Source organism: Syngnathus floridae, chromosome 3 (assembly GCF_059516105.1).
Source record: "Syngnathus floridae isolate MCC-2025c chromosome 3, RoL_Sflo_1.0, whole genome shotgun sequence".
Taxonomy (NCBI): domain Eukaryota; kingdom Metazoa; phylum Chordata; class Actinopteri; order Syngnathiformes; family Syngnathidae; genus Syngnathus; species Syngnathus floridae.
The window spans coordinates 4076314-4102927 of record NC_142415.1 but is presented as its reverse complement, the minus strand read 5'-3'; the positions used below and the strand labels follow the sequence as shown (position 1 = coordinate 4102927).

Here is a 26614-nt window from a genome sequence, read left to right as displayed (position 1 = left end):
AGCATTCTCGTAATTTGCGCGCTGAGCTTTCAGATACAGTTTTACGCTAATGCCACCCACAAACCTTCCCCTGGAATCCTTCAATTAAAATGAGTGGCCCGAGGAAAAGAAAGGTGGACACTGAGTGCCGAGTATTTAAAAAAAGAGTGGACAATTTGGCTCGACCTAAGTGTGTGAGCAGATGTTCAGCCACATGAACGTCAACAAAGCCCGTCACAGATCTAGGTTAACGAACCGACACCTCGGATCTATCCTAAGAATTACCACAACAAATTTTACTCCAGACCATGATGCACTAGCAAAAAAGGGAGACCAACAATACTATTGATTTCTTTATTACTTTATTTAGATGTATTCTTTCACTGAATCTTCAGATGATGTATTTGGTCACAATGTTTGCCGTTTGATGTGATTTCGCCTCATTAGATAAGCATATTTAATAAATCTGACCTGCAGGCACTGAAGTGATGGAAATTATTATTCATAATAACAGTGTCGTATTTAATGAGAATCCCTGATAGTAGTTTTTTAGTGAAATATTTTTTTAATGCTGTTAATAAATGCATTTGTTTTCAAAAAGCTTTTTTTGAATATCCATCCTTTACTACCTACTAAAAGTAAAAACCTTTTATGCAATGACCTTTACATGTCATTTCTATTCGTACAAACACTTCATCCATCCGCTCCTGGTTCGGCCCCCCGGTCAAAATTTAGAACCCAATTCGGCCCCGCAAGTCAAAAAATGTGCCCACCCCTGCTCAAGATCCTCACATTTAAGGAATTCTCTCTCAAATGTTTCCTATCCCTAAAGCGTTTTAAGTCCTCAATTCCAAAATGGTTTAGTTGTACATTTTTCTTGATGAATCCCAATCCTGCTCTCTCAAAATTTCACAGAGTTTGCACATTAATTTCCCTTTTTATTGAATCACATAATAACCTATGCCATTCATCAATATTACCGTAATTTCCTGTGTATAAGCCCCACAGGTGTATAAGCCGCACCAGCTAAAATTCGGGGATATTTTTTTTTTCTTACATAAGCCGCACTGGACTATAAGGCACGTGCACACGAGTTTTTTACAAAGAAAGACAGTACACAGAAAGCCTTTTTGAAGTTTTAATAACATGCTTTAACATGTCTTTCTAAACATTGCCTTTGACGCAGCAGTAGTACCGCAACAACACGGAAGTGTGCATGCAAGTTATTAACAAAGGAATACTGGACACAGAAAGCTTTTTTAAAGTTTTAATAACATACCTTAACATTTCTTTCCAAACAGTGCCTGCGACGCGGCAGTAATACCGCAGCAACACGGAAGTAACACAGCACTAATAGGGTTTGATTAAATAAAACAAACCGGTAAAAGTCACTGAGACGCGGCGGTAACACAGCAGCAACACGGTAGCACAGCACTAACAGGGCTGGTTAAAGTAAAAGTAAAAAAAAGAGCTTCATCGTCTTCATCTTCCTCCTGTGCACTGAAACCGTCGAAGTCTGCCTCCTCAATTTCCGATTGGAATAGCGTTAGATATCCTTCGCCACACACTTTCTCAGTATCTCTTTTGTCGTCGTTTTTATCCATTTCTTCGAGCATTTTCCATGATGAGGGTCTGTTCATGCTAATCTTATTCATGCACGAAGCGCTAAATTACATTAAACTAGCGAGCAACACGTATAGCTCCAGAGTAGACGGGACCACGAAATAAAGAAAAGGGTGCCGCAACACAATGTCATCAACATCGACTGCCTTTAGCTTAAAAGCGGCATCATATGCATTTCTTTTGTCCCCCATAATGACGGTTTGTGTATAAAAGCTTCCTCTTAGTAATGTCCGTCTTGATCGCGTTCTGCGTGATGCGCGAAATGTTGTAAACACAAACTAGCACGGCTCCTTCGGCGCATTAGCTCTCCTTTGCCTGTCTCGCTCTTGCTTCCTGCTAGAGCGCCCCCCGGAGGCCGGAGGCCGTAAACATCCATAAGTACGATGCGCCGCCATTTAAGCCTCAGGGTTCAAAGTAACCTTCTGAATAAAATGCATTAAAAGTTCACATTCATTACAACTTGTTTTTGGTGAGCAAAATGTCAGAAGAATTGAATTTAAATGCTGATTGATTGGGTTTTAATGCAATGCAGATGGTCCAAACAGCGCCACTGCTTTGTGTAATCTCTGAGTCACATGGCAGACTAAGAGAAAGGGTTTAGAGCACAGGTGTCAAACTCAAGGCCCGGGGGCCAGATACGGCCCGCCACATCATGCTATGTCGCCCATGAACACAAATTGTGCATCAAATTCGTGTGTCATTACTAGAATTGCAAATTGTCTTCACTTTTAATAATATCTTTTTTTTTAAATATTTGACCAGTTTTTACTCGTCTGATTTGAAAACGAGTTATTTGTCAGTTTGTTTTGTAGCTTTTACTGTATGTAATAGTGTTGTCAAACGCACCTCTTTCCATAAGGTGCCCCCGGCTACCCGGTAACGGGTTTGTCTTAGCCGGGTTCGGAGATTCGTCCGCAATCAAACCACCCGAGTTAAATTAACTCCACCGGAATCAATCTAATTTCTGTACGACGCCAATCCCTGTCAAGTCACCCGAAGCTCGAGCCGAGTAAGTCAATTCGAGGCAAGACTTCGAAGTGACCGCATCGTATTGATGGCTCCCCGCTAATGTTTGAAGTTCTTATTATGTTACGGATATTTTTAGATGTCTTTGTTAAGACCTCAGGGATTCGTTTGTATAGCGCACCCAAGCACTAGTTTTGCCGAAGTAAATGTTGATATGGGTCCGTTCCACTTGGTCGCTCATGCAGCGAGCCGACCAACTTGTTTATTCGAAAGAGAATCGAATTAATAAAAGTGTGACAATAATAGCATTTAAGAAGAAAATTAATGCACTTTATATTATTAATTCTAACTCATTATATGTAGATTTTGCACTTAACTGTCGGAGTGCTTCACCCCACTTCATTGCTTTAAAAAGAGTAACAACTTTCTTGAAACGAATAAAAATGTCTTACTGTATTTAGATTTGCCCCGTAATTAATTTGGAAGGCAAGTCTATTTTTCGATCGTGTCCTGTTTAACTTTTGACGCGGCCCGACAAATTTAGGAACTGGGCTGCGCCCGACGGACAATCGAAATACTTTTATCCTTCACCAACTCTAATAATCTATTTTAACCATCGTCGTTATTTTATTTAGAGGAAGCAAATTTTCAAACAAATTAACTTTTAACCAAATTCACTCTTCCCTTAAATATCTACGAAAGTTATTTAATTCTCTAATATGTTCGGAGTTACTTTTTACGCGGCCCGTCAAAAGGGGAAACGGGCCTGCGCCCTTCAAATAATTAAATTACTTTCAGTTCTACACCAAACCAATAATCCGATTTAAACACTCCCGTTAATTTATTCAGTCGAAGCAAACTTTCAAACGGATTGAAATTCACTCGTGTCTCAAATAACTACGAACGTTATTCAATTCTCTAGAATTGTCTGATGTTACTTTTATTTATTACGGTCCTATGTTATACCATAGTAACCCCCCGCACATTAATCAAATCGTCAAATCAACCCCTAACCATCGATTGCACATTCAGTACAAATCAGCGCACAACGAAGTGAATAATATACAAAACACATTTATTGAAGAAACATGAAATAGAATTTCAAATCTCAATTACTCCAGAAACCGAACAATTTCACTCACTGATACCCGTGTTAATAAAATCATTCAATCCCAGAACAATTCGATTGCAAAACACAGTTCATGAAAGAGGGAAAAGGTAGACACCAGCTGCGTGCTATTTTTGGTGGAAGCAAAATCCTGTCAATTCGATCTTACTTCTAAAATCCAAATTAGAGAAACAGGCTGGCCTCGAGGGAGCCGGCGGCCCGATGACTATTCCCCACTCTCGCTAAAATACATAAAAGTCGTTTCTCCTCACCTAGTTTCTCCTGAAAAGTTGTCCAGTCCAATTCTTTGGAGTAAATCCAAGTTAATTTCAGACCAGCGATCCTGCGTCTCACACAAAGATCCCGGGACTCTGGAAAAAATCTTGAAACTCCTTCGGGCTTCTTCACGTATGAGTGCTCTTTGGGGGAAAAAGCCCCGTAGCTGCCCCTGCAGGACTTTTTATAGACTTGTCTGGTACCTATATCCTCTCTATAGGGTAAGACCGCCTAGTTTCCCACGCCCTATAGAATTTGGTCAGTTTTCCCACGCTGTATAGGGTTTGGACAATTTTCCCCCGCTCGTACACCTGCTGTCCTTCAGCAGATGTTTCCGCTTTGACCACGCATTACTTTCCACCAATGTACAGCTAGCCCCTGGTAAAGCCTTTCACTTCCCCTTTTCTTCACTTCCTGTTTCATGAGAATAAGTTTTTAAAGTTACGCTTCAATTAACTCTGAAATAAAAATCCAAACCTTTGATCTATTTCTTTAACCAATTTATGTCACGCCACTATTCTCATAGTGGCGGGCCTCTTGATCAAATTGACTAACAATATTGCTTTAAGCTGTTACAGAATACATTTTTAGCCAAGCAAAGAAATCAAAAAGTAAAAATCACATTTGTGCGTCCATGCGTGACTCACACTCTGACACCCTGTTCCTGTTTTATTTCTATTTTAACTTGCTTAGCTTATTTTGGCCCCTTTTTTGGTCTCATGTTTTGGTCTGGCGCCATCTTTTGGACAAATTTGGAATTTCAGCTTTAATTTATTCCTGTCAACAATCCATTTTTTACCATTTGCACCTTCTTTTCCCCCCATGTTACATGACAGTGCTAAGAGTAAAAGTGATCAAGTCATCACAAAAATCACAAAAAAATCTTATATAAGCCGCACCTGACTATAAGCCGCAGGGTTCAAAATTTTTGAAAAAAGTCGCGGCTTATACACCGGAAATTACGGTAGGTCTTATTTTTTAAATGAATCCATAATTTATCGATGAGTTCGAGGAGAAACAGCTGACATATCAGAGGTATAAAATGTTTTCAGGAACTGTCCTTTTAACCAACTTCACAGCAGTATCAATTTCAAGAGAAATCATCTCAAAAATTAATCTCAGCAATGATACTGAATGATCTGGTCAACTTACATCTTTCAGCAACAGCAGCAATACATGCAGGTTTATTATAAGAAGTTCAGATGACGTAATAATGACTTTAAGCAATCTAGACAATAATGGGGTGTTATTTTAAAGATAACCGCTGCGTTTCCTTTTGTCAGTATGGATGTAAAGTTATCATTTGCTCGCTGCTCACATAGGGTGCCACTCGGGGAGGCATATTGTCAACATCCAATATGTAATTTATTTTACTTAGTATTTTATTTATTTAATGTATTATTTGTTTAATTCAAAATACTGCAGTTAAGATCGCCACTCAATTAAATCATACCGGAGTTGCACGGGGAAGTCAACTTCAAAATTTGTATCTGCCCCCACTAGTCTGAACATGGCATTGTGATTAATAATGCATCTGTGGAATATGAGTTATGCAGTAGGTTTCCCCTGTTTTTATCTATCTCAGTGGGGTGACCATTTTGGCACTTGCCGTTCACTGAAAATGACATCACAATTGCCAGGTCTCATGTCGCAACCAATCACGGCTCAACTTCAGAAAACTGGTGAGCTTCATTGTTCTATGATGGATAAAAACAGGTAGATTTTGTCTGTTTAACTAATTTTCCACAAACGAACTATTAATCACAACTGCCTTTTGACTAGTTAGGCACAGAAGATATTTGCACATCAGTCATCTTTTAAAGGAGCCCTGACATGATCTTTGCAGAAACGACAATTATCCTCTGAGTGCCCTGCTACAAGTATCAATACTTTTTTTACGATGTTTTTTCTTTGGAGATATACAGGCTCCACCAGGAAGATGTACTGTTGGCCTAGCAATTTATGAGTGGATGTTGTTTGGTGGGTGTGACCAAGGCTCACCTGTTCCAGGTTTTTGTTTCATATGTTCCACATGCTTCTGTTTACATTGAAATTTTGACATCAGGACCTTAAGGAATATTGACATAAGCAATACCCCACTGGAGGTCCACTCCTCTGAATATTTTTCTCTCCACTTGAATGAGCGTGTCCGACCATGGCGTGCATTGGTCAGCCTGTCTTGCAGTTCGGTCACTGAAGCTCCGCTCCCTCCCTTCAGCACAACACCGACTGATCGGCATTCGTGACCTGACATCAGGGGACCCCGCCAGCGCTTGGGTGGATATTTCCTCTCTAATGCTGGGGCAAAGGCGCGAGCGTGTGGTATAAATCCCCGATTGTTTAGGTCAGTTTTAAGACCTTAGCCCTAAGACAATATTGTTTTTGATGTTAACGCAGTGCTTCTCAAATAGTGGGGCGCGCCCCCGTGTTACCAAGGGGCGCGCGTGTGACACCAGGGAACATGCTTTTATTTTGGCTGTACTAGATTAAAGGGTAATTAGACATCCACTGCAGTAGGTGGGAGTGACGGTATCACTGGAAGAGTGTGCGCAAGGAGTAGTCGCTCTACAGCAGCGGTGTCAAATTCATTTTTTTTGCGGGTCGCATAGCTTCTTTCGGAGGGCCCTTATGACTGTTGTGGTGAATTCTCTTCGGTGATCAGCTGGTCTTCTAACGCAAACGGTGGAAAAGTGACTGGCTCAGGGAAGGAAAACTTCAGTGACACACGGCTGATTGGGGAAAGATTTTATTCAATCGACGTCAGAGTGAAGTGTCTCTCGCCCTAGCAAAATGTCCAGTCCCCCTGTCTTCTCCCGCCTTGAATCTTATATCCCGCGCCCCAACCTCACTCGGGCGCACGCACACGAGGGCAGCTGGACAACCTCTGACCCGCCAGCCTGCCTTGTTGATTCTACAGTGATGGCCGATTGCTGTATCCTGGTGCCAGGAAGTCTGCCTTTCTGGCCCAGGCCCCATAAAATCCCATGCGCGCGTGACCTGGTCACACTTGGGCTTAGAAGTGAAATATACTACATCGCATGAGACCTAAATAAAAATACACTACACTGTCAACCCAAATAAATGTATGAGCACCTCATATTGTATACAGTGAAAGCTACAAAACAAACTGACTTTAAATCAGACGAGTAAAAACTGGTCAAATTTAAAAAACAAAGATATTAAAAGTGAAGACAATTTGCAATTCTAGTAATGACACGAATTTGATGCACAATTTGTCTTCGCGGGCCACATAAAATGATGTGGCGGGCTGTATCTGGCCCCCGGGCTCTGAGTTTGACACCTGTGCTCTACAGTGTAGAGTGCACGGAACATACGCACTCAAAGCAAAGAGCAGGCGATAAAAAGTGCAGTGGGACACCATGGGAAAATATTTAACAGCGTTGAAAAGAATGGCGGAGAGAGACCGAGATAAGAGAATTGAGAGTTAACGAAACCTAAGACAAGGAAATATGAAGAAGCGTACGTAAGCACTCCACTTCAGTGTGACTACGATGGGAGACGAGGAAAAACCAGTGTGTTTACTGTGCCTTACAATGTTGGCAGCGGACAGTATGAAGCCAAATAAATTAAGGCGGCACTTATGAAGTCATTGCATCCCAATCACGCTGATAAGATGCTTGAGGTTTTCAGCGAAAACGGGCTGAATATTGCCAACAATCCTCCTACTTTGTGACTGCTACTTCAATCAATCAGCAAGCACTGTAAGCATCATATAAAGCAGCGTACTATATTGCTCATTGCAAAAAAAAAAAAAAAACATTGCAGAAGAGCTGATACTACCTGCAGCCGTGAAATGCTGCCTCATTTTGATTAAAAAACAGCACAAATTGTTTTATTCATTTTTATTTTGAAGGTTAAAATGTTTTATATATTGTGGTCCTGAGTTAATGTTGCTGATTGATTACCTTGAATTGAATATTATTTATTGCTTTTATTCAATTTAATATTATGTATGTTTATTATTATTTTATTGTATTTTTTCAGCATAAAATGGCAGTTGGTTAAGAATGTTTATAGTTTAAATAATTTATTTTTTAATTTCTTTTTTCTTTCTTTATTTTTTTCTTTATTCTTAATAACATGGGGGGGCGTGAAATGTTTTATTACGTCACACCTTGATTACTGTAACATATTGTTCTCTGGTCTTCCAAAGTCCAGTATTAAAAAAAAGTCTACAGTTGGTATAAAAAGCTGCGGCGAGACTGCTCACACGAATGAGAAAATCTTGATCACATTACCCCAATATTAGCCAATTTATATTGGCTCCCGGTCCATTTAAGATGGGACTTCAAGGTTCTTTTATTAACCTATAAAACACTGCATAGCGCCTTCTCGTTTCGTCGACCTAGTTGTACCTTACATTCTGTCCTGTAACCTTCGTTCGCAAAATGCTAATCTTTTAGTGACCCCGAGAGCCAAAAAGAAGTCTGCGGGGTCGAGAACAGGGGTGTCAAACTCATTTTTGTCGCGGGTCGGATCGCAGTCATAGTTTCCCTCAGAGGTACATTATGATTGTCAACGTCTTCTATATACATATATCTATATATTATAGGCTACAAAACAAACTGATGAATAACTAGTTTTGAAATCTAGACTAGTAAAAATTTCAAATGTTTTAAAAAAACGAATGGTAATAAAAATTGCAAGCAATATCATTATTTTTTTAAGTGAATACAATTTGTAATTTTAGTAATGACACAAAGTCGATGCACAATTTGTCTTCGTGAGCCACTTAAAATGATGTGGCGGGCCAATCATAATGTCTCTCCGAAGGAAACTATGACTGATGCGGTCCGTGACAAAAATGAAGTTGACACCCCTGGCCTAAAGAATCAAGTTGACGTCTTGTAATCTCAATCTGAAGACTAGGCTGAGGCTAAAAACTCGAATTTGTCTTTAAACTTTAGCCGGTGTAAGTCGACAGACTGCGAGAGCAACCGACCGACTGACTACCGGGAAAGCTTTTATATGATGAGTCATAGAACCAAACCTGCCCGGTGTCAAACCGACCTCAAATAACTACCGTATTTATTCTAATTATCGCCCATATTCTAATAATCGCCCAGTGTGTGTTAGCGATGACATAAGTAAAAAACATTGATACCTCTATCGTCCATGCTGCTAAAAATTCCCCCCAAAACTTACGTTTTCCTCCGTGACCGCATGCCGACGTCATTGCGCAAGTTTAAATATGACTGATTTGACAGCACGTCGAATGTCCCTTTTAAATTGGTTTTCTCCATAAACTATGATAGAATTACACTTGTCACTCCGCTACAATATCCTCACACAATTACTTGACGCACCCCGCTGTTAGAGGTAGATCAAAACAGCCGCTGTTCTCGTGTTACGAACACTAGTGAGATGCAGTTATTACATACTACATAAGGAAAATATACCTATTATCGCCCATTTCAGTGCCTCTTGGCGATCGGACAAAAAGTGTTCTCTATTAATCGCCCACCCCCCGTTGGACATAAACCTTCTCTAATTATTGCCCTCACTCGTGAACAAGACCCCAAGATACTTAAACTCCTCCACTTGGGGCAGGATCTCATCCCCGATCCGGAGAGGGCATTCCACCCTTTTCCGATCGAGGACCATGGACTCGGATTTGGAGGTCCTGACCCTCATCCCGACCGCTTTACACTCGACAGCGAACCACTCCAGTGAGAGCTGGAGATCACGGCCTGAAGAAGCCAACAGCACCACATTGTCTGCCAAAAGCAGAGACGCGATGCTGAGGTCCCCAAACCGGACCCCCTCAACGCCTCGGCTGCGACTAGAAATTCTGTCCATAAAAGTTATAAACAGAATCGGTGACAAAGGGCAGCCTTGGCGGAGTCCAACCCTCACTGGGAAGGAATCCGACTTACTGCCGGAAATGCGGACCAAACTCTGGCATCGGTGATACAGGGACCGAACCGCCCTTAGCAGTTGGCTCGGCACCCCTACTCCCGAAGCACCCTCCACAGAACCTCCCGAGGGACACGATCAAACGCCTTCTACAACTTCACGAAACACATGTGGACTGGTTGGGCGAACTCCCACGCACCCTCGAGGATCCTGCTGAGGGTGTAGAGCTGGTCCACTGTTCCACAGCCAGGACGAAAGCCACACTGCTCCTCCTGAATCCGAGGTTCGACCTCCTGACGGACCCTCCTCTCCAGCACCCCTGAATAGACCTTACCAGGGAGGCTGAGTGTGATTCCCCTGTAATTGGAACACACCCTCCGGTCCCCCTTCTTAAAGAGGGGAACCACCCCAGTCTGCCAATCCAGAGGTACTGTCCCAATGTCCACGCAATGTTGTAGAGGCGTGTCAGCCATGACAGCCCCACAACATCCAGAGCCCTTAAGAACTCCGGGCGGATCTCATCCACCCTGGGGCCTTGCCACAGAGGAGTTTTTTAACTACCTCAGTAACTTCAACCCCAGAGATTGGAGAGCCGGCCTCAGAGTCCCCAGGCCCTGCTTCCACAATGGAAGACGTGTAGGTGGAATTGAGGAGGTCTTCGAAGTATTCTTCCCACCGACTTACGACGTCCCGAGACGAGGTCAGCAGCACTCCATCCCCACTGTAAACAGTGTTGATGTTGCACTGCTTCCCCCTCCTGAGACGCTGGATGGTGGACTAGAATTTCCTCGAAGCCGTCCGGAAGTCATTCTCCATGGCCTCCCCAAACTCCTCCCACGCCCGGGTTTTTGCCTCAGCCACCGCTGAAGCCGCGTTCCGCTTAGCCATCCGGTACCTGTCAGCTGCCTCCAGAGTCCCGCAGGCCAGAATGGCCCGATAGGACACCTTCTTCAGCTTGACGGCATCCCTTACCGCGGGCGTGTTCGGGGATTCCCGCCATGACAGGCACCAACGACCTTACGGCCACAGCTCCAGTCGGCCGCCTCAACAATGGAGGCGCGGAACATGGTCCACTCGGACTCAATGACCCCCGCCTCCCCCGGGACGTGGGAAAAGCTCTGCCGGAGGTGGGAGTTGAAGCTCTTCCTGACAGGGGATTCCGCTAGACGTTCCCAGCAGACCCTCACAGAGCGTTTGGGTCTGCCAGGTCGGACCGGCATCTTCCCCCACCATCGGAGCCAACCCTCCACCAGGTGGTGATCACTTGACAGCTCCGCCCCTCTCTTCACCCGAGTGTCCAAAACATGCGGCCGCAAATCCAATGACATGACTATAAAGTCGATCATCGAACTGCGGCCTAAGGTGTCCTGGTGCCAAGTGCACACATGGGCACGTTAACGTTTGAACATGATGTTCATTACAGAAAATTCGTGTCAAGCACAGAAGTCCAATAATAGAACACCGCTCGGGTTCAGATCGGGGGGGGGGGGGGGGGGGCGTTCCTCCCAATCACGCACTTCCAGGTCTCACTGTCATTGCCCACGTTAGAATTGAAGTCACCCAGTAGAACGATAGAGTCCCCAGAAGGAGCGCTCTCCAGCACTTCCTCTAGGGACCCCAAGAAGGGTGGGTACTCTGAGCTGCCGTTTGTTGCATAGACACAAACAACAGTCAGGACCCGTCCCCCCACCCGAAGGCGGAGGGAGGCTACCCTCTCGTTCACCGGGGTGAACCCCAATGTGCAGGCGCCCAGCCGGGGGGCAATAAGTATACCCACACCTGCTCGACGCCTCTCACCGTGGGCAACTCCAGAGTGGAAGAGAGTCCAGCCCCTCTCGAGAGGGCTTGTACCGGAACCCAAACTGTGCGTGGAGGCTAGTCCGACTATATCTAGTCGGAACGTTTCTGCCTCGCACACCAGCTCGGGCTCCTTTCCAGCCAGAGAGGTGACATTCCATGTCCCAAGAGCCAACTTCTTCAGCTGGGGATCAGACCGCCAAGGTCCGTAACTTTGGCCGCAGGCCCAGCTCACACTTCACCCGACCCCTTTGGCCCCTCTCACAGGTGGTGAGCCCATGGGAAAGGGGACCCACGTTTCCTTTTCGGGCTGTGCCCGGCCGGGCCCCATGAGCAAAGGTCCGGCCACCAGACGCTCGCCTTCGAGCCCCGCCTTCAGGCCTGGCTCCAGAAGGGGGCCCCGGTGACCCGCGTCCGGGCGAGGGAAAACGAAGTCAATTTTTTAGTCATCATAAGGGGCTTCTGTGAGTCGTGCTTTGTCTGGCCCCTCACCTAGGACCCGTTTGCCATGGGTGACCCTACCAGGGGCATGAAGCCCCCGACAACATGGCTCCTAGGATCATAGGGCCACTCAAACCCCTCCACCACGATAAGGTCCAGAGTGGAAGAGAGTCCACCCCGACTCACGGAGGGGTATTTCTATAATGATTGTATATTATTCATTTAATCATTCCTTCATCTTCCAAACTACTCATATTCAAGAGGGTCGCACGGTTTTGGAAAATCGGATGAAGCTAGACCAGGGGTGGGCAAACCTTTTTTGAGTGGCGGGCCGAGTTTGGTTCTAAATCAGTGGTTCCCAAACTTTTTGCTCCCCAGTGAATTCCTAGCGCCCCCCAGATTTGGTATGCTGCAAAAAAATACTGCATTTTATCGCATTTCATAAATAGGCCTACTTAAAGACAAAAATAACAACATTGAAGGTATGAAAAGCAAGTTTACCCTCTCACGTATTCATTTTCTTCCATTTACTGAAAATGGTGGCTAAGGCACGCCACCCTCGCCACCCACACAATGACACACGCGCGAACACGCATATGTGCACACACACATGCACACACAGGTACAAAGTCACATATGTACATTCGTAACAATATATATCAGTGAATGCATCACCCTAACCAGCTCAACACAACACGACGCGTTCTGGCGAGTCCCCAATTTCATGTTGACTTAAACTCAAGATGATGTTGACCGCCAGAATGCGGTTTTTATTATACGATAAAATTCTGAACATTACAAGTTTGAAATTACAAACCTGAGTTTTTGCTTTTGTAGTCTATGCTGTCTATGTAGTGACTACATAGACTTCGGACTGTCGCCCCCCTTCAACTTCTGACTTCGACTTCGGACTGCCGCCCCCCTACCGCCCCCTTCGTCCTCACCGCCCCCCAGATCTTTCCACCGCCCCCAGGGGGGCGTTACCACCCACTTTGGGAACCACTGTTCTAAATTTTGACCGGAGGGCCGAACCAGGACCAGATGGATGTAGTGTTTGTGTGACGTAGTAGAAATGACATGTAAAGGTCATTGCATAAAAGGTTTTTACTTTTAGTAGTATTTATGCATTTAATTATTAATTCATAATATTTTTCAGGTTTCAGTTATGTTTTGTTTGTTATGTAACAACTGCATATCTGTTCATTAACCTCTCGTGTGCCCACTTTTTGGTGTAGATCAGGGGTGTCAAACTCATTTCTTTCGCGGGCCGCATTGTAGTCATAGCTTCTTTCGGAGGGCCATTATGACTGTCAACCCAAATAAATGTATGAGCACCTCTTATCATATACAGTAAAAGCTACAAAACAAGCTGACAAATAACTCGTTTCCAAATCAGACGAGTAAAAACTGGTCAAATATTTTTAAAAAAAGATATTAAAAATGAAGACAATTTGCAATTCTAGTAATGACACACCATTTTGATGCACAATTTGTCTTCGCGGGCCACATAGAATGATGTGGCGGGCCGTATCTGGCCCCCGGGCCTTGAGTTTGACACCTGTGGCGTAGATACTGCTGGCAACTGAATTTCCCCCGGGGATTCAATAAAGAATCTCAGTCGCTCGCTCTCTCGCTCTCTCTGTCTGCCTCAAAAGGTCATTGGGCGTTTAATAAGACTCGAAGCTTGAGCTCAGTGTGCATCAGAGGGGCCTGGATGAGCAGTTGCTCATTTGCAGGAGGCAAGACCTCTCAACACCTATAGCCTTCAGCTGCAGTTGTAGATTTTTATGGTTCAATTGTTTGTTTTATTACAAGTGATGCAGTGTACTGTGTTGTTTCCTATCCAGATCTACATGCCTAGAAATAAAATCTGAGTTGCATTTAAAATCAATCTAGTATTGATAAATTTACATTCTGTGTATTTTTGGTTCACTTACAGAGTGGCGGTATCTACTTGTATGCAAATCAGAGGGGTTGTGACGGAGACAGACTGTATTATGATGGTTGTGCCATGGTGGTTGTCAATGGGGGCATTGTGGCGCATGGAGCACAGTTTTCTTTAACTGAGGTGGTAAGTCTGAAAATTAAGAGTTAATAGTATTTATTCAAGTGTGATTTGATAACAATTCTTCACTTATTTCTTTATGCTCACACTCACTGTGATTAATAGAAGAAGCTGGAGTCTACTGAGAAACCCAGAAATAGGAACCCAGAATAAATCCAGAACCATTTTACTAATGGTGTTAAACATTGTTCCACTGTGGTATCATGTCTACTGAACAAAACAGTTTCATGATTGCATAACTAAGTCATTCATCCATTGAATACCGACAGCAGACGACTCGAATGTAGCCGGATAATGAGTTTACAGACGTCTCGCAGACAAACCTGGTGTGTCATTACCAATTTTTAGTTGGTCGTGACGTATCGCAGTCAGTGTAGTGTGACATAATCCACAATTCTATGCTAGCGTCTGGAATGGTTTATGACCACTACTACGGAAGTTGGCAATGTCAGAATGAATGTTTGTCATGCCGCATAGTATAACATAACCTACGTCATCCTACAAGTGGTTATTGGGCATTGACCAATAGGAATACAGTGAGCTCTTTTTGTGGGATAATCCACAATTCGACGCTAGCCACTGGAATTGCTCATGACCATTACCACAAAATTCTGGCATGTCAGAATTTCTGTTCATCTTGCTGCAGTGTGACATAACCTACGTACGCCATCCTTTGAGGGGTTCTTGGGCTTTAACCAATAGGAATACCGTGAGCTCTCACTTATGACAAGAGATTGGACATGATGCACACAACGAAAATGGCATAATAAAGAATGGGCAGTACCTCAGCTGATCTTTAGCGGGCCATGATATAGAGCAGCGGTCACCAACACCAGGTCGCCCGTGAGGACTGCATGAGTCGTCCACAGGACTGTTCTAAAATTAGCTGAAATAGCGGCACTTGTCAGTGAGCTGCATCTATTTATTATACAGTCAAACCTCGGTTTTCGAACGTCCCGGTTCTCGAACAAATCGGAATTCAAACGAAAAATTCGAGATTTTTTTGCTTTGGTTGTCGATCAAAATATGGAGGTTGAACCTTGCGAGAAGAGCCGAAAGGAACCGAGAAAACCCGACCGCGCCGCCCGGATGCCGGCTGACTCCGTTCGTTATTGTATTTTCGTTACTTTGAGGATTGTATTAACCCCTAATCATGCCTCCAAAGAAAGCAAGTGGGAGCAGTAAAGCCATCCTAAAACACAAAGACGCTCTTAAAGCAATGCGACAGTGAGTGCCCGGCGCGCTGCGGTTGCGCGATCGGACCAAATTCTGCTCCCCGCGCACTGAGGTCCACTCAAATTTCGGAAAGTACATCAGGACTTTAAAAATATTTTCTAAATTTTAGCGACGGCCCTGTCACAATAATGCGACCAGGGCGACGCAGTTACGCGTTCGGCGGTGCGCTACTGTTGCGCGTTCGGCAGTGCGCTGCAGTTGCGCGATCGGACAAAATTAAGTTCCCTGCGAACTTAGGTCCACTTAAATTTTGGAAAGTACATCACGACTTTAAAAATATTTTCTACATTTCAGCAACGGCTCTGTCACAATGATGTGACCAGCGCGGTGCAGTTGCGTGGTGGGCGACGCACTACGGTTGCGCGTTCGGCGGTGCGCAAATGAAAAAATGCTTAAAAAAGGCGGGGTTTTCTTTGTCTTGAAACAGATTAAAAATGTTTCCATTATTTGTAATGCAAAAAATAGATTCGGAATTCGACCGATTCGCATCTCGAACTGCCTTCTGGAACGGATTGTGGTCAAAAACCAAGGTTTGACTGTATTTTTGCTATTCTTGTTAAAATCTCACTTACATGTGAACTGGAAATGACATTAATAAGACATAGTGAAAGCCAAATTGAGCAAATTGGCTATTTTAGAAGTGTGTGTCAAACTGGTAGCCCTTTGGCTTAATCAGTACACAGGAAGTAGCTCTCGGTTTAAGAAAGGTTGGTGACCCCTGATATAGAGGAAATATTTGAGGAACTGTGGCTGCAATGCCCTTAGCTGGTTGCCGATTAGCAAATTTGGTGTCATTGAACAAATTTCTGGCTTCAAGTTCTCACAGGAGAATAGGCTGTATGCACTGCCTGTGTAATATTTGCGTACAGGCTAAATGTGTAAAGGTTTTTTTCACAGTGTATAAGTCCCATCTGTTGGTGACTACAGTCAATTTCTAACAGACCACAGGGGTCGCGGGTGTGCTGGAGCCTATCCCTGCCATCATTGGGCAGTAGGCGGGGGACACCCTGAACCAGTTTCCAGCCAGTTACAGGGCACACAGAAACGAACAACCATCTGTACTCGCACTCACTCCTATGGGCAATTTGAAGTGCTCTATCAGCCTACAATGCATGTTTTTGGGATGTTGGAGGAAACCGGAGTGCCCGGAGAAAACCCACGCAAGCACGGGGAGAACATGCAAACTCCACACAGGGAGGGCCGGAGGTTGAATTGAACCCGCACCCTCTGAACTGTGAGGTGGACACCTAAAATCATGTTTGATTAAGGTTATTGACGCCAAAGGTCAACCAGTTTAACAAGAATCACATGCAGTACTGTCACCCACCCTGTCCTGTGACCTTTGGATTTATGTTCATTAGAAACATGAAAGCACAAATATTTGTGTGGTTTTAGTTGAAAGTTTTAAGTTTTCTTTTAAGCACGAGTGCCATGAGATCATTACTGCATCTGGATGGCCTGATTTACATACGCAGCGCAGCTAAAACTCACCAGAAGAATTTACGAAAATTGTACGCACTTGGACTCCGCCAAGGCTGCCCTTTGTCACCGATTCTGTTCATAAGTTTTATGGACAGAATTTCTAGGCGCAGCTGAGGCGTTGAGGGTGTCCGGTTTGGGGACCTCAGCATTGCATCTCTGCTTTTTGCAGACAATGTGGTGCTGTTGGCTTCTTCAAGCCGTGATCTACAGCTCTCACTGGAGTGGTACGCAGCCGAGTGCAAAGTGGTCGGGATGAGGGTCAGCACCTCCAAATCTGAGTCCATGTTCCTCGGTCGGAAAAGGGTGGAATGCCCTCTCCGGATCGGGGATGAGATCCTGCCCCAAGTGGAGGAGTTCAAGTATCTTGGGGTCTTGTAGGATGGAGCGTGAGATCGACAGGCGGATCGGAGCAGCGTCGGCTGTAATGCGGACTCTGTGCCGGTCCGTCATGGTGAAGAGAGAGCTGAGCCAAAACACAAAGCTCTCAATTTACCGGTCGATATACGCTCCTACCCTCACCGATGGTCACGAGCTAATGGTTGTGACCGAAAGAATGAGATCCCGGATACAAGCGGCCGAAATGAGTTTTCTCCGTAGGGTGTCCGGGCTCTCCCTTAGAGATAGGGTGAGAAGCTCGGTCATCCGGGAGAGACTCGGAGTAGAACCGCTGCTCCTCCACGTTGAGAGGAACCAGATGAGGTGGCTCGTGCAGGTGGGGAGGTGTTCCAGGCATGTCCCACCGGTAGGAGACCCCGTGGACGACCCAGGATCCGCTGGAGAGACTATGTCTCTCAACTGGCCTGGGAGTCCCTCCTAAAGCTGCTGCCCCCGCGACCCGACCCCGGATAAGAGGAAGAAAATGGATGGATGGATGGATGGATGGATGGATGGATGGATGGATGGATGGATGGATGGATGGATGGATGGACGCACTTCTGTTATTAAGTCCAGATTAGTATGTTAATGTTGCCAACCGTTTCAAACGAACGTTAATAGATGTGATGTTAAGCGTAATACTGTATTATCTTTAGGGCACACTTAAAAACTTGTGATTTATTCATTAAACCACAGTGCGCGTTATAATGCAGAGCGTCTTATATATGGATCAACTGATGAATTTGCTTATCCATACTGGTTATACACAGCACTCTGCCAAAATGTTTCAGTATGTTTGAGTACGACCAGTAAATTACAAGGTCGCATTGCTTTCAGCATTATGGCAACCGTGGTCAGGGGCGTCATCGAAAATAGGCTACTACTGGTCGATCGCCTGACATTTAAAAAAAAAAATAGAAACCAGAGAATCCAAAGTAGAATCCATCCCATTGCTTGATTGACATACAGGTAAGCCTGTTGGGAGGCAATCACAGTGAACCAGACCCACCCCCTTCACTACAGCTTTTTGACTGCACATACATCAACCCGGCACCAAAACTAACAAGCTAATCAATGCATTACGCATCAATGCACACGCTCGCTTGTTCTTTTAAACTAAAGAAAGTTTATGACTTGCTGGACCAAGTAAGAAGCCAAACCATATCACTTTCATCTCATCGCTTGATTGACATACAGGTAAACCTCTGGGGAAGCAATCACAGTGAACCGCACCCGCCCCCTCACGGCAGCACGTCAAACCCGGCACTAAAGCTAATAAGCCAATCAATGCATTATGCATCAATGCGTGCACTCGCTTTTTTCTTTTAAACTAAAGAAAGTTCATCCCATCAAAAATGAGTGAGGTTGCTGGACCAAGTAAGAAGCCAAACCTCATCAGTTTCATCCCTTTGCTTAATTGACATACAGGTAAGCCTGTCGGGAGGCAATCACATGCGCAATAGCCAGTGACCACACCCCCTCACCGCAGCTTTTTGGCTGGACATACACAAACCCAGCACCAAAGCTAAGAAGCTAATCAACGCATCACGCATTAACACGCCCACTCGCTTTTTTCTTTTAAACTAAAGAAAGTTTATGACCATCAAAAATGAGTGGGGTTGCTGGACCAAGTAAGAAGCCAAACCGTATCACTTTCATATGGAATGGTAGTTGGAATTTTTCTTAACCTCATCGACTGGGTTGACATTCCCTTTAGCACAGCACCATCTAGTGGATGCATAACACAACCCCAGTTTGATGCAATAGTATCTATTCAATGCACCTTTTAATCCGGTGTGCCCCATATATGAAAAAATGTCAAAAATAAGATTCAATGAAGGTGCGCCTTATAATCCAGTGTGCCTTATAGTGCAGAAAATAATCGACCTTAAATAACTAAATAAAAAGTTTACCAGTCCAAGTTAACCCTTTTTTGTTTTATCATTGTACTGTAAATCTTATGTCCACGAAGAAATCTGAAGCTGCTGTTCTGAGAATGAGCTACCGAAGCGTTTTTTGAAAAAATCAACAAAGATCCATTTATGGAAAGCTGTGATGATTGCACTGCTGTCTTTATTTATATTCAACAATATATTTCACTGAGCGGCTTGGTGGCGCACTGATTAGCACGTCTGCCTCACAGTTAGGAGGGTGCCGGTTCGATTCCACCTCCCACCCTCCCTGTGTGGCGTTTGCATGTTCTCCCCATTCCCTGTGTGTATTCTCTGGGCACCTCCAGTTTCCTCCGACATCCCCAAAACATGCTTCGTAGGCCGATTGAGCGCTCCAAATTGCCCCTAGGTGTGAGTGCGAGTGCGGATGGTTGTTCGTGTCAGTGTGCCCTGCGATCGGCTGGCAACCGGTTTGGGGTGTCCCCCGCCTACTGCCTGATGACCGCTGGGACAAGCGGTATAGAAAATGGATGGATGGCACCACTTTAAATTGATTTTTTGAACTTTAATACACTAAAGTCAAGCCTAGATACCTAATTTCTAGTAAGTTGCCCACCCCATCCTATATGTGTATGTATGTATGTATGTATGTATGTATGTATCAGTGATGTGCGGTGAGGTTCATGACTGGGGAGGCACTGACGTGATCCCACCCCCCCCCCCGGTAAAATTTGTCCGACACCTAATCGAGTCACAAAAAAGGTTGGGCAACGCTGCTCTAGAGTGGCTTATTCATTATTTAATTTCCGATCGTGCGTACCACTCCGTTTGAAAAGACATGCTCCGAAGTCCCGTTGTCCGAAGCAAACCTTTTAACTCCGGAGTGGGTTTTCCTTTACTGATGACCTCCTGCTTCGACCAAAAATCCATAGTTGAAAATCGTTTGGATATGTAATCCTCCATTGTAAAACAAACTGTATAAACAAAAACAAAAACCGAATGTAAAACGAAATAAATTGACGACTGCTCCTCAGTTGTTCACTGTAAATTTGAACTGGAGGTCACTTATTCTACAGGTGGGCGCATGAAGCATCCCAGGATCACTAGCGGCCCCTGCCATAAGGCTGGAGATTTTTTTCTTCGCTGCCTCCGTAAGGTCTCGTTTCAAAGCCGTTTTGTTCATCTAAAGAAACACGATGTTAAAGATTGCAAAAAAAAACACTAGATATTATATACATCAGCTTAACTACGGAAATTAGTTACCGTAATTTTCGGACTAAAAGTCGCTGCGGAATATAGGTCGCATCAGCCATAAAATGCACAATAACGTAAAAAAAAAAACATATACAAGTCACTCCGGAGTACAAGTCGCATTTTGGGGGAAATTTATTCGACAAAATCCAACACCAAGAACAGACATGAACGAGCAACAACAGGCTAAACGATAGGTATGTTAACGTGACATAAACACAAACGAAGAGCTGAGAACGGGCCTGACGTAACATTCAGAGTTATTCAAATAACTATTACATAAATAACACCTTTATAAAACCATCTATGTCACTCCAATTCATTAAATCCATCGATCGTCCTTTATGGAAACAATGCCGCGTATGCGCCGCGCCGCTGACGTCTAAATATTCTAAATATTCCACAGACCCATACAACGACATATAAAGTACATAAACAGCAATATAATCAAACCATCTGTGTCACTCCAAATCATTAAATCCATCGATCAAATTCCTCGTCCTTTGTCAACAACACCGCGCGTGCGCCCTGATGTCAGCCTCGTCGTTATTCCACAGATCTAGTATGTAACGAAATTACAGCGTTAGCAAAGTACAAGGAAAGACGTGGGTTTGTAAACGTCTCTTTATTTAACAAAACAAGAGTTCAACGAGCCAACAAGCACTGAACTGTAACGATAAAAACATATACAAGTTGCTATACGAAATAAAATATATCAAATAACTATAACAGAAATAGTTCACCACCACACGGCCCCAAGCACTGGCGTCGACTTCCAGGTGTGTGGCGGCGTGGACTTCCATCCCCGGAGGTGGCGCTTCCAGCCACGGAGGTGGAAGAGACCTCCATAGAATAAGACCGGGTGTGCGTGAAAGCCATGTCCGAGCCCCATCCACCGTCCCCGGACAGCCACCCGGCCGAGCGCCAGCCTACGACTTCCATCCACGGAGGTGAAAGAGAGCTCCGTAGAGTAGGACCGGGCATGCGTAAAAGCCATGTCCAAGCCCCATCCACCGTCCCTGGACAGCCACCCGGCCGAGCGCCAGCCCCCAACTTCAATCCACGGAGGTGATTGAATCGACGGTGCTGTGGTGGAGAGGGTGAGCAGCACCAAGTTCCTGGGGGTACACATCAGTGAGGACCTCTCCTAGTCGGCAAACACTGGCAGCTCAGCGCCGCCTGTACTTCCTGCGGAAACTCAGGCATGCATGTGCTCCTCGGGCAGTCCTGTCTACATTCTACCGTGGCACTATTGAGAACGTCCTCTCCAGTTGCATCGCTGTCTGGGGTGGTAGCTGCACTGACCAGAACTTGAAGGCCCTGCAGCGCATAGTGAATACGGCTGGTAAGATTATTGGTGCTTCGCTCCCCTCCCTGAAGGACATTTACACCTCCCATCTCACCCGCAAGGCAACCACGATTGTGAGTTATGTGAGTCACCCAGCTCACTCTTTGTTTGACCTTCTGCCCTCTGGGAGAGGTACAGGAGCATGCGCTCCCGCACCACCAGACTCACCAACAGCTTCATTCTCCAGGCTGTTAGGACCCTGAACTCGCTACCCCCTTCTGCGTAGCGTGCGGCACTTTTGCGCTATTTTCTGGAATGTTTGCTGTACGCTCACTTGCTCCTTTTTGCTCCTCTTATTTATTTGTTGTGTTATTTATTCATTATTTATTCAGCACGCTGTTGTTTACTTGATTGTCTATTGTGTGCCATGTCTTGTCACCGTGGGATGGCAGGGAACGAAATTTCCGTTTCTTTGTATGTCTTTGGCATGTGAAGAAATTGACAATAAAGCTGACTTTGACTTTGACTTTGAAAGAAAGCTCAGTCGAGTAGGACCGGGCGTGCGTAGAAGCCATAATAGTTTTTCAAACCTTCTGTGTCACTCCAAATCATTAAGTCAAAGTTAAAGTCAAAGTCCGCTTTATTGTCAATTTCTTCACATGCCAAGACACACAAAGAGATCGAAATTTCGTTCCCATTATTCCACGGTGACAAGACATAGTTCACAATCTACATACAAGTAAACAACACAAGAAAAATAAAACAAGAAGACACAATCAATGAATAAATAAGAGTGATGAATAAATAAACAAATAACAGGACGCTACGCAGAAGGGGGAAGAGAGTTCAGGATCCTAACAGCCTCGAGAATGAAGCTGTTGGTGAGTCTGGCGGTGCGGGAGCGCAGGCTCCTGTACCTCTTCCCAGAGGGCAGAAGATCAAACAAAAAGTGAGCAGGGTGACTCACATCACTCACAATCGTGGCCGGCTTGCGGGCGAGATGGGAGGCGTAAATACCCTTCAGGGAGGGGAGTGAAGCACCAATAATCTTACCAGTCGTGTTCACTATGCGCTGCAGGGCTTTCATGTTGTATTCAGTGCAGCTACCACCCCAGACAGCAATACAACTGGAGAGGACGCTCTCAATGGTGCCACGGTAGAATGTAGACAGGACTGCCCGAGGAGCACATGCTCGCCTGAGTTTCCGCAGGAAGTACAGGCGGCGCTGAGCTTTCTTCGTCAGTGACGCGGTGTTGGCGGACCAGGAGAGGTCCTCACTGATGTGCACCCCCAGGAATTTGGTGCTGCTCACCCTCTCCACCACAGCACCGTATGGTCAGCGGCAGGTGTTGGGTGTGACCCTTCCGGAAGTAAACAACAATTTCCTTGGTCTTGTTGACGTTTAGCAGTAATCCTTCAAACTCTTCGTCCTCCGTGTCACTTACAAACAAAGCCGCTAATGATGCCGGTAGTACGTGGGGCCCTTCGTCATCCTGTGATCGAATCTTTGTCCCTTATGTAAACAATCGCCGCGCCACTGACGTCACTTGAAATTCAAATTACAGTAATCCCTTGCTACATCCCGGTTCATTTATCGCAGTTTAACTTTTTTTTTTTTGAATTTTGAAAATTTGTGAAAAAATTCACATATAAGTCGCTCCTCAGTATAAATTGGCCCGCCAACCAAACTATGAAAAAAAAACTCATAGTCCGAAAATTACGGTAATATAGCCACAGTGTTTGAACACTTAAACAGCGACATAGAGACAGACAGCAGTTCAGTCTAACTGCATTGCCTGTCAGAATAGGCAGCCGTGTGATTACGCAATCCTCAGTGGAGGCAAGGCAGGAAGTTGGCTCCTCCGAGCGACTCGTCTTCGGTTTTAACATAACTGTAAAAATTCAGCGGTTTTGGTTCAAAATGATACAAAACTACTAAAATGAAAAGGAAAGTTACTTTATTATAAAAACAATTGAATTTGTTTTTCCCCCCTTTTCATGATGGCAAGGGAGGCCACGCCTCCTCTGACCGCACCTCCCTGGTCTGTATGTATGTATGTATGTATGTATGTATGTATGTATGTATGTATGTATGTATGTATGTATGTATGTATGTATGTATGTATGTATGTATGTATGTACCGTATTTGCCAGTGTACAGGTCGACTCGGTGTATAAGTCGACCCCCTAAAATTCGACGGAAATTTACGATTTTATGATATATCCTTTGTATAAGTCGAGCTCAATTGTTGCATTATATTAAACTTCAAAATTCAATATGCGAAATTTATTGACGAAATGTGTTCAAATTCCGGGAGGCCGTGCGCATGCGGCTGTTTATAAGCACCGCGGAGGAGATCGCGGCCGGCGAGCTCGCGCACGCCGCCCGGCACCAACGGGAGGCCGGAAATAGCTCCAAGCCGAGCGGATCGGCACTTTATAAGCACCGCGGAGGAGATCGCGGCGCCTCATTGGACTTCCAGCGGCCGGCGAGCTCGCGCACCCGCCCGGCACATCCGGGAGGCCGTGCGCACGAGCCAAGTGGCCAAAAATAGCCCCCGCCGAGCGGATCGGCTGTTTATAAGCACCGCGGAGGTGGTCGCGGCGCCTCATTCGACTTCCAGCGGCCGGCGAGCTCGCGCACCCGCCCGGCACATCCGGGAGGCCGTGCGCACGAGCCAAGTGGCCGAAAATAGCCCCCGCCGAGCGGATCGGCTGTTTATAAGCACCGCGGAGGTGGTCGCGGCGCCTCATTCGACTTCCAGCGGCCGGCGAGCTCGCGCACCCGCCCGGCACATCCGGGAGGCCGTGCGCACGAGCCAAGTGGCCGAAAATAGCCCCCGCCGAGCGGATCGGCTGTTTATAAGCACCGCGGAGGTGGTCGCGGCGCCTCATTCGACTTCCAGCGGGCCGCGCACTCGCGCACGCCGCCCGGTTCAAATTTTCTAAGTGCAACGCACAATGAGATGCATGAGAAACGGCCTTGGTTACCATCACATTTGAAGCGATGAATACGAAGTTAAATTTTATGACTCGGTGTATAAGTCGAGGTCGATTTTTTTCGGTCGATTTTGGATCGAAAAAGGTCGACCAATACACCGGCAAATACGGTATGTAGTATGTATGTCATTGAAAAATGTTTAGACAGCCCTGGTTTACAGTAAATCTGTGATTGTCTGGTTATGGCATTAATGAAAGAACAGCATTTTATGATAATTTTATACGGAAATCTTGTTAATTCCTTAAAACTGACTGAGGTTTCCTTACAACCGTCTCTTTGGAAAGAACAAATTTAACTGCAAATGTTATTAAGAATAAATGCCAATTTATGTCAAATGCAGTAATTTTCATTGTTTTTAGGAGGTGATCACAGCCACTCTGGACCTAGAGGATGTGCGCTGCTATAGAGGAGAGTCTTGTCAGCTTCAGCTGGTGAGTAACTTTTTTGAACTGTTTTAGTTCAATATTACACTTTTCACAATCACAATTTCACATTCAGTATATTCACCATTGGCATGAATGAGGAGGGGGGAGAGAGAGAGAGAGAGAGAGAGAGAGAGAGAGAGAGAGAGAGAGAGAGAGAGAGAGAGAGAGAGAGATTGTGTGTGCTTGGGAGAATGGCCCCTTCATGGCGACATCATGATGACGGCAGGTGTTAACTGGAGGCAGAAGAGCCAAATGCCAATGCATCCCGGATAACCCTGTTAATGTATGATTTTTCTGTATTTGGCATGCACTCCCTAGTCGCCCTTCTTAACTCTTCATATGCCAGCGACGGGAATGCTTGTCATTGACAGTAATGACGTAGGATCCCAACTTGTCAACTTATTTTTATTTTATTAATGGGTAGATAAGACTCCCGGCCACTTCTCCACTTAAAATCAGGTTAATAGAGCATTGTAGTGGTTAACTCCGACCACTTGGTGGCAGAGTTGCAAAATTGCAAAATCATCAAGTACTTATTAGTTTATTGTGACTTTGCCTTCTGGCTCAGCTCTCTCTTCACCACAACAGACCGGTACAGAGTCCGCATTACTGCCAACGCTGCACCAATCCGCCTGTCGATCTCGCGCTTCAACCTGCCCTCACTCGTGAACAAGACCCCAAGATACATGAACTCCTCCACTTGGGGCAGGATCTCATCCCCGATCCGGAGAGGGCATTCCATCCTTTTCCGACCGAGGACCATGGACTCGGATTTGGAGGTGCTGACCCTCATCCCGACCGCTTCACACACGACTGCGAACCACTCCAGTGAAAGCTGGAGACCACGGCTTGAAGAAGGCAACAGCACCACGTCGTCTGCAAAAAGCAGACGCGATGCTGAGGACCCCAAACCGGACACCCTCAACGCCTTGACTGCGCCTAGAAATTCTGTCCATAAAAAATATTAACAGAATCGGTGGCAAAGGGCAACCCTCACTGGGAACGAAACCGACTTACTGCCGGAAATGCGGACCAAACTCTGGCCTCGTTGATACAGGGACCGAACCGCCCTTATCAATTGGCTCGGCACCCCGTACTCCCGAAGCAACCTCCACAGAACTTACATGAGTTTTTAAGTTCTCTCGTCACTCAAAGTCTATTTTATGCCGTTATTTCTCTGATATATTCCCATAGTGCAGGGTAAATTATAGTGTATTAAAGGAAAAAAAAAAATCACATTTGTTGAATTTCTCCCACAGGCTTTGCTTATTTAAATCGTCCTTAAGGCCCTCTATGGGTGCCGGTCTTTTAAGACTTGTCTGGTTATTATTATGTACATCATTGTTATTATCATTGATTAATTTAAATTCTAAAAGATTACAAATATTGGAAAATTGTCACCTATTACCGTATTGGCCAGAATATAAGACGGTGGTTTTTGCATTGAAATAAGAACCGTAGCGACAATCTGGAGAAAAGTGGGTCGAAGATCGGCCAGGTTAACCAGCAGCTGCTGAGAAGTTATGATGCAA

The 26614-nt window shown here is 45.1% G+C and overlaps 1 protein-coding gene across 6 annotated transcripts in view; it reads left to right on the top strand.

Annotated features, from left to right (window-relative positions):
• Positions 1 to 26614, top strand: part of nadsyn1 (NAD synthetase 1) — a 120466-nt gene that overhangs the window by 74696 nt on the left and 19156 nt on the right. For 5 of the 6 annotated variants that reach the window (XM_088370100.1, XM_088370101.1, XM_088370099.1 and 2 more), the window contains 2 exons: positions 14007 to 14138; positions 25017 to 25088. In XM_088370100.1, coding sequence (XP_088226226.1) covers positions 14007 to 14138; positions 25017 to 25088 — 204 coding nt within the window. The remainder of the gene's footprint in view (positions 1 to 14006; positions 14139 to 25016; positions 25089 to 26614) is intronic. The other variant, XM_088370103.1, reaches the window with a different exon arrangement.